Source organism: Cyrtonyx montezumae, unplaced genomic scaffold (genome assembly GCF_038088225.1).
Source record: "Cyrtonyx montezumae isolate F1298 unplaced genomic scaffold, pur_monq_1.0 scaffold_8, whole genome shotgun sequence".
Classification (NCBI taxonomy): Eukaryota; Metazoa; Chordata; class Aves; order Galliformes; family Odontophoridae; genus Cyrtonyx; species Cyrtonyx montezumae.
Genome location: NW_027072089.1, coordinates 26,322,366 through 26,330,378, shown reverse-complemented (window position 1 = coordinate 26,330,378; position 8,013 = coordinate 26,322,366). Strand labels below are relative to the sequence as shown.

The 8,013-nt window shown below is 43.8% G+C and overlaps 1 protein-coding gene across 1 annotated transcript; it reads left to right on the top strand.

Annotated features, from left to right (window-relative positions):
* Window positions 1-310: 310 nt before the first annotated feature.
* Window positions 311-5,302, top strand: LOC136058812 (fatty acid-binding protein 5). The gene is made up of 4 exons (XM_065752549.1): window positions 311-419; window positions 3,019-3,191; window positions 4,156-4,260; window positions 4,405-5,302. Exons 1-4 carry the CDS (start codon window positions 344-346, stop codon window positions 4,453-4,455), a joined length of 405 nt encoding a protein of 134 aa, XP_065608621.1. The 5' UTR covers window positions 311-343; the 3' UTR covers window positions 4,456-5,302.
* The last annotated feature ends 2,711 nt before the right edge of the window (window positions 5,303-8,013 follow it).

Here is an 8,013-nt window from a genome sequence, read left to right as displayed (position 1 = left end):
CCCAGCAGAGCCCGCGGCCCCGTGCCCGGGGGATGCGGGTACCACGGCCGTGGGGCTGCGGGTGCGCGGGCAGCGTGCGTGCGGGAGGAGGCGGAGGAGAAGGAGGAGGAGGAGGTGGAGGAGGAAGGGCAGTGCGACGTGCCCGCTCTTGCCGCCGCCGCGGGCGGGACTCAGCGGGCGGGGGCTCAGCGGGGAAGGGGCCGGGGCGCGGCGGGCGCCCCATTGGCTCTTCCCGGCGGCACATGTCCCCGGCCCCGCTATAAAGGCGGCCGCGGTCCCGCTGCACTCCGTCCTTCTGCTTCCCAGCTTCCCCGGGGACGCCGCCACCGCCGCCGCCATCGCCATGGCCATCGACGCGTTTTTAGGCAAATGGTGCCTGGTCTCCAGCGAGGGCTTTGAGGAGTACATGAAGGAGCTGGGTAAGGAGGCGGGGGCTCTCCGCCTTGGGCAGGGATAGCGGCTCTACGCGGAGCCGCCTCCGAGTCTCTGTCCAAGGTCCGCGGGAGGAATCCGCGGCGGCTCCGGGGTGCGGCACCGCGGGCTCCGGGCGCCGACCCCGGCGCGGCCGCCTCCTCCTCCTCGTCGTACAGATGTCGGAAATCCAGGCTTAACGTTCTTGTTTTCTTTATTTCTTTTGCACCGCGGGCAGGTGCTGGTGCCAGCAGGCACAACCCCGCCGCTCCCCCTCCCGCCGGCTGCCGGACACGGGTTATCCTCCCCGCGGTGCCGCGGTCGGAGCGGGGCCGGCTCGGTGCGGGGGATGCGGGGCCGCGGGCCGAGGCGGAGCCTCCCGGAGCCGGGCAGAGCTCTGAGCCCGGGCCGCCTCCATCCGGGCGGGTGCGACCCAAAGCGGATCAGCTGCACGTGGTGCCCGGAGCTGGCTGCGCTCCGCGGGCCGCTCTCTGCGCGGATCACCCGGTGCGCTGTCCGCAGTCCCGGGCTGCTGTTCGTTCTGCGGCACGCTGGTGCTGAATCGAGAATCCTGCATCCCTGGGAGCATCCTGGCTGATAGACGTTGGCGGTGTCTGTGCGCTTAGAAGCTGTTGTTCTCTGCGGTTTATTCAGTGCTGAAGGCTGGGATGCTTTCTCGAGAAGGGGGAGATTTTGCCTCGAGCCTCTTTGGAGGAGGAGAGGAAGGAGTTTAGGTCAGGCGTTCTTCATGTAAAATACAAAAGGCATCACTATGGCTGTGCTCTGCAGGCGGCAGTGACTGTGATCACGTTTGTGATGCCTGTCAGTGTGTGGAAGGTGTGAGCTGAGAAAACCTTCTGGGCTGAGCCCCTGCAAAGATTATGATGGAGGAAATTCAAACATTTGATATGCGCTCTGCTCAGCCATGTATTAGGATGCTGTTGTGCTGGGAAGGAGCTGCAGCTTCACAGTAGAAATGAAATGGTGCAACTCCAGAGCACCTCCCGTGTGTAGGCAGCGACCAGTCAGTTCACTTCGAGGTGGCAATCTGAGGCCGGTCACTTTTCTTTGTTACAACTGCAATTCAGGCAGGTTGCTGGCTGCTTCGGAAGCTCTGCCCGTGATCCCACTGAGATGTGCTGTGAGATTCTACAGATTCTACTCAGTCAGTGTAGAAGATAATTCCAAGATAAGGACGTTTGCATTTCACTGCTCGCCGCATGGAAAGAATGACTCAGCTCTCCTCTGTAGCTGGATTTCAAGGTGTAGCTGCTCAATAACTCACCCTGGATTTGACAACAGCAAAGAGGTGGGAAGGGGTCACCATGCCAGTACCTTCCAGTTCCACCAGAACACCTGAACGCAGGAGGACCACTCTGTGCTCTGTAGGCACTCGTGCTCATGGCTCACTCCTGGAATCTCATCTGATTCTGGAGAGGCAGTGGCTGGGAGTTTCTTCCTTATTTGCACCTCCCAAGGAAACTGTAACCTTTATTTTGTGGACTCAGCCCTCACCCAAGCATCCTGTGCACTCCAGCAGAGCGCTGAGCTGTACCTGACAGCACTTCTAACTACACACGCACTTGGTGGCACTTCTTGATCCATTTGGTTGCTTATCAACTCTGGGCTCAGATCCGTTCTTTCCCATTCAACAAAGTCCACTTTGTTGCTTGAATACCCTCTTATTTCTGTTTTCATTCTTCAGATCAAAAAGACTCAAGCAAAGCCCACAGCCCCTGGGCACACACAGGGGCCAGGGCGGGGGGAATCCTTTATTCGCTGGAGCATTTTGAGGATGATGGTCTCCAGATGATACCCATAATGTGTTGAATTTCCAAAGATCCTGCCTGCAAGTTGCCTGCAAGCAGTATTTTGTGTAATGGGAGCATTCTCATTCAGAAATCAGTGTTTTGGAGACAGGATGTAGGGGGTGACATTTAACTAAACATTGCATATTTGCAATTGTGTAGAGCGTGTTTGAAGTCTGCCTGTTAAGTTGAAATAAACGTGCTGGTGGATTCAATTATCAGTTAATAATATAGAACATACATGCCCAAGCCGCTTGTTTTTTGGTCTTGTTTCTCTTTTTTATGTTTTAATTAAAAAAAAGTTTTGTTACTTATATATATTAACTTTATTATCTATTTTATATTCTTTATACTGTCCAACACAATTCCTCTTCACTCAGTGCAGCTCAGGCAAGCCAAAAGGTTGGACACCTAGGCTTTAGAATTTTTAAAGCATTCAGAACACGATTTTTGTATATATATTTGTTGAAGCTTTTGCGTTTATTTTCCTGTTTATTACTTATTTTTATGTGGAAAAATTCAGTGCTGAGCTTCAGGAAATTTGTGCGTCCTTTAAAGCACAAAAGAGATTTAGCTGTAGCTCTTTAAGGAAGCAAAAGAATAACCTTGCTAACAAGCTTTTTTCCTTCCCCATCAATGGATAATTTAAAACATCCTATTTCTTTTGGACTCTTGAGCCGTGATTCTCAAGCATACTTGAGTGCCTAATTAAATGGGAATTAAGTATTTGAATTCCTGTGTGGCCCTAAGCCTTAGGGTTTAACTGACTTTGTGACACACTGTGCCTCTTTCCTTGCAGGTGTCGGTATGGCCATGAGGAAAATGGGAAGCATGGCGAAACCAGATGTTTACATCATTAAGGAGGGGGATACAATCACTGTGAAAACAGAAAGCACCTTCAAAACTTCACAGTTCAGCTTCAAGATTGGTGAGAAGTTTGAGGAAAACACATTAGATGGCAGAAAAACTCAGGTCAGTGTTCTAGACTTTCTGTTGAATAAACAGTTATTTGTGTGTTTTGTGGATGAAGACACAATTTGGAAGTCAGCCTTGGCATCCTTGCTAACAATGCTGTATTTGATGAGCAGCTGTCACTATAAGTATCATTGAAATCAATTGATTTTTTCTGGATCAAGCAATTTCCAAAGAGGGAAAATGCTGAAACTAATCTTGTCTTGTGTACTGTTGCCTTCAATTTGTTAGACAAGCATTGTGTTAGTAAAACTAACAGACCTTTAAATCCATTTTAAAGTCAAATGCCACTTTATTGGAAGCCTATGGAAAAAATCCCATTGATGTTTAATCAGAGGCAATGCAGCCCTGCAGCTGACCTGGCTGCTCAGCCTCTCCTATTTGCATAACAAGAGGCTGGCTCAGTGTGCAGGGGCTATACACCAGGCATAAATGTGAATCACAGTCCCTAGTCACCAGTTTCATAAAGCAAAAAAAAGCTTCTCTTTGCACTGAATGGGGAGAATATTAACCCAAAAGGAGGTTAAACACAAAGAAACCCTCAAATATGTCTCTTTTATCTCCTTGTGTGAGTGCTGTCTATGTACCATTCCTTATCCCTTCAACCAGATGCTGGCAATTCATCCATTTTTGCAAGATGGTATTAGTGTTTCACAAAAGCTCAAAGCCCTTTCACAAAGAGATGAACAGAGAACCTCGTTTGCTCTTGTTATTGAAGTTGTGCCTGCTGTCAGAGGTCTGTCATATGCAGGAATGTGACAGAGCAGAAAGTAAACAGCCAGCTAATGTAAGAAGAGGATCAGTAAAAATAAGATAATATCCTGGCTTTGTAGAATTCAATGGCAAAATTTCTATCGAGTGAGCTGGAGTGGGAATTTTTCCTTTAGAAGAAAGCGGGTTGGAAAGCATCAGCCTTCATCAAATGCTGTCAATAAAATATTCATGCTCAGGTTCTGTTTTTCAGACACTTGTCAGCTTAAAAGATGATGGGTCATTGATCCAGGAGCAGGAATGGGATGGCAAGAAGACCGTAATAACACGGAAACTTGTGGACGGACAGTTGGTGGTGGTAAGTTCTGCCCTGCTCCCCAGTTTGTGTGCTACTAGCCAGTGGCCTGAAACGTAACTCTAAAAATCATGAGCTGCAGCCTGTTTCCTTTTGTTCTGTACCGAGACAAGGCAAATGAAATGAGTTCATTTCTTTACCTTCTAGGAATGTGACATGAATGGTGTCAAGTGCGTTAGAGTCTACCAGAAGGCATGAGGACGTCTTCATATTCAGTAGGAACTTGCTACAAACAACTCAGTCCAGTGGACAGAGCTCCTCTACACTCCATAATTTCCTTTTCCCTGTTTTCTAGTATTTCAATGGACTGAGTAGCTGAGTGCAATCCTTTTTAAAAGCCGTGATGTAACTATTATGTAACTATTCTGAACTTATGAGGCTATTAAATAAAATTTTCAAATATATTAAGTGCAAATGTTGTTACTATAGTAAAATTTTAAAATGAGGTTTTATAAAGACTCGACTTGGTTTTAGGCTCCCCTACAAACTGCCTTCTCTTCAAGATAATGCAAAGAATGGTAACGAGCAGTTAATAGCAGACTAAATTTTAACCAGCCTTTTCATCTTTAATTGCTAAGGTAGTAAAATTGGAAATAGATAAAAACATTCAAAGTTCAGGCTCTGCAGTTCTTTCTATCTTACGCGTTACAAAGTAAATAGAATGTGTTGGTATAAATAAGAGATAAATTTTGTTGGCCTTTAGATAGAGGATGTATTTTCAGAGATTGAGTTGTTTTTTTTCCATGTTTGAAACCCACAAATTTCTTATCTGAAAAAATGTACACACTAGTGAGCCAATGGACATGGTAACGTAAGTAAACATATAAATGCTTTGCTTCAAGGAAGCCTTAATTTGAGAGTGCTCTTTGTTTTCCTACCAAAATTCACATTTCCTGTCTAGTAACATTCTAAAAACTCTTAACCAAAACCTACTGAAGTACTGCCTACAACTTAAAGCCTCATTTTATTTTTTGAACTGACTTGAAACACCTAGAAATGGAGTTTATACGCTTTAAAGTGCCACAATAAATACTCAGAAATATCAGTGTCTTGAATATTACTTTTATTCTTGCTGGGAAATGGAGCCTACAATACTACTTTTCTTCCAAGGAGTTGTTGGATTAAACTTAATTACAAGGTTTAAGTGACATTCAGTCACACCAGACAAACATACACTAAGTGTGAAAATGCTTAGTGACAGGTGATGAGGAGATTTCTGAACAATTCAGAAGTCTGGAGGACCCTGCATTTGTATGCTTCTAGTTTGCAGCATCAGTCACTGTAGAATCCATTGCAGAATCCAACTCCAAGCTGATTATTTTTTTAGCTGCTCACTGTATATTTTGTATTACTGAATTCACCCTAACAGCAGAAAACTTTATCTCCATTTTTATCCTACCGAAGAATGACGATGACTCTTACCATAATATTGATCATTTTCAATAAGAATGTATTTAATGGAGAATTTATTTAATGGAGAACATTGCTTGCATTTTTTTTCCATGCACTTTATAAAAATAACTTTTTTCTAGGGTCCCATAACTTTGCCTGTTTGACTTTGCCAACCTTTATATTTATCTCCATTTAGTATTTTTATGACCATAATGTGAACCCAAAGATCACTGCTTTATTCTTATGCTGAATGTTGGAAACAGGTTATTTGTTATTAGTGGAGGGGGTTTTGCCAAAGAAGCAAAAACAATGAGTTGAAGAGGAACTTAATAAGTTTATGATCAGAAATAGACTAAATAGGGATGGGAAAACAGATGCAACAATCCATGGCATATGACAGAGCACTGGAACAGGCTGCCCAGGGAGGTGGTGGAATCTCTTTCCTTGAAGATGTTCAAGACCCATGTGAACTCTTTCCTGTGCAAACTACTGTAGGGAACCTGCTTTGGCAGGCGGGTTGGACTTGGTCTTCAGAGGTCCCTTCCTTCTCTATGATTCTGTGATATGATATGAACACAGGGAAATGGTCATGAACTCTGAGCTTTTTGGAGCTCAAGAAGCATCTGGACAAGGCTCTCAGACATATGGTCTGATTTTTGGGTGGTCCTGCATGGAGTCAGGAGTTGGACTCAGCAGTGCCTATGGATCTCTTCCAACTTGGGATATTTGGTGGTTCTATGAGTCTATGTGAAAATCCTTCCTCCCTTCCAAAAGAAGCAAAATACTGCTGCTTTAAATGGGGCATTACACCTTCCCAGTGGTCACTGGTCTATCACTTACTGCTGCTTGTTTACTCTTCTCATACTCAGTACTGTTAACTGTTTGTCTTTCATTTGAATGGGAAAAACAGGCAATATCTTTTATAGGACATCCGTTCTGATTACAGTGAGATCATTTCTTGTAAAACAAAAGGCAGAAGAGAATCTTTTTAGAGTGATTTCCTATGGAAACAGGGCTTGTGTATGTGTATGTGTGTGAGTTTCCCTGCCTCTGATTTCAGCCACATGTGAAGTAGAGGCTAGAGGTCCCAAGTATAATAAATCTTCTACAGATGTCATGAAAATAGGAGGCCTGATAAAGGGGATAGGCCATTAAAGTGCCTTGATGATGGAAAGCCTTCACACGGAAGTCACAGTTAGCATTAAATGGAAGAAAAACATTATAAGCTTTCTCGGCACGCATTAAGTTACTTCAAATATGAAAGCTGACCAGCTGGATGACATAGATCAACAGGAAACTAGAATTCTTTAGAACTAATTTCCCTACTTAGGCTCACGTATTTGTTTGCTTTATTCTGAAGTTAGCTTCAGCCTCTATTGCTGGTGACTTCAATGTAAACATACTATGACCCGGAACTACTGTATATATATACAACCCATCTGTATATCTGTATTAGACTAGATTACATAGTCACAACAACCATTTTATAGTACTGCCATCAAGGATTTATGCTTCTCAAGACTTGAAAATATAATTTACTTTAAATTCTTCCTATTTGTTATTGTACAACCCAGTAGTTTTACTCTTAATGAAGTTTGTAAATGCAATGTTCTCATGAGCGTAAAATGACCAATTATCCTGAGGTGTGCAGAGCTCTATGTAGTTCACTATATCACATAAGATGGCTGAGAAGAAGACTTTTGAGAAGGAACAAAAAATAAAGTGCAGTATGCACTATACATCCAGAACTGCCTGACAGTGCTACGGAGTTATAAAATGAAACAAGTTTTGGCATGACATGTTAGTGAGTGATTTTGAAAATATTTTGGAGGACAAAAGAAACATCTGCAAACTGAAGCTGCAAGTAAAACTGGCTCAAAGAGAATGCTTGAAGTAATGGGCAGTGTCCAACTTATATCATTATTCACTTCTCAAATTAGGGTAGATGTGCTGTTTCAATAAAGTGCTTTATTTTTCTTTTTTTTGGGGAGGGGTGGGATTTTACTTGGTTTTGAAGAGGTGGTGGAGAAAAGCGGTAGAAAATTAAGCTTTTTAGCAATTCAGAGCTGTTATTCTACCACATTAGGGAAATACAGTATCTGAGCTTTCCAGGAACACTTCTGAAATGGTCGTATGCTTTGAGTTGAGGGTACTGGCTGTATACAATTCTCAGACTACTGAAGATTTCCCTGCTATGGTTTGGTTTTATGATTTATTTCAAAATGGTATCCTACTCTGCCTGTGCTCTCTATAATTAATACTGGCCTTTCCTTTTCCTCTCCCCTCCCTACCACATATATGAACTCCAGATCAAAGTTTTTTTTTTAACAGAACAAAGTTAAGTGATGGGAAATCTAAGTTTTC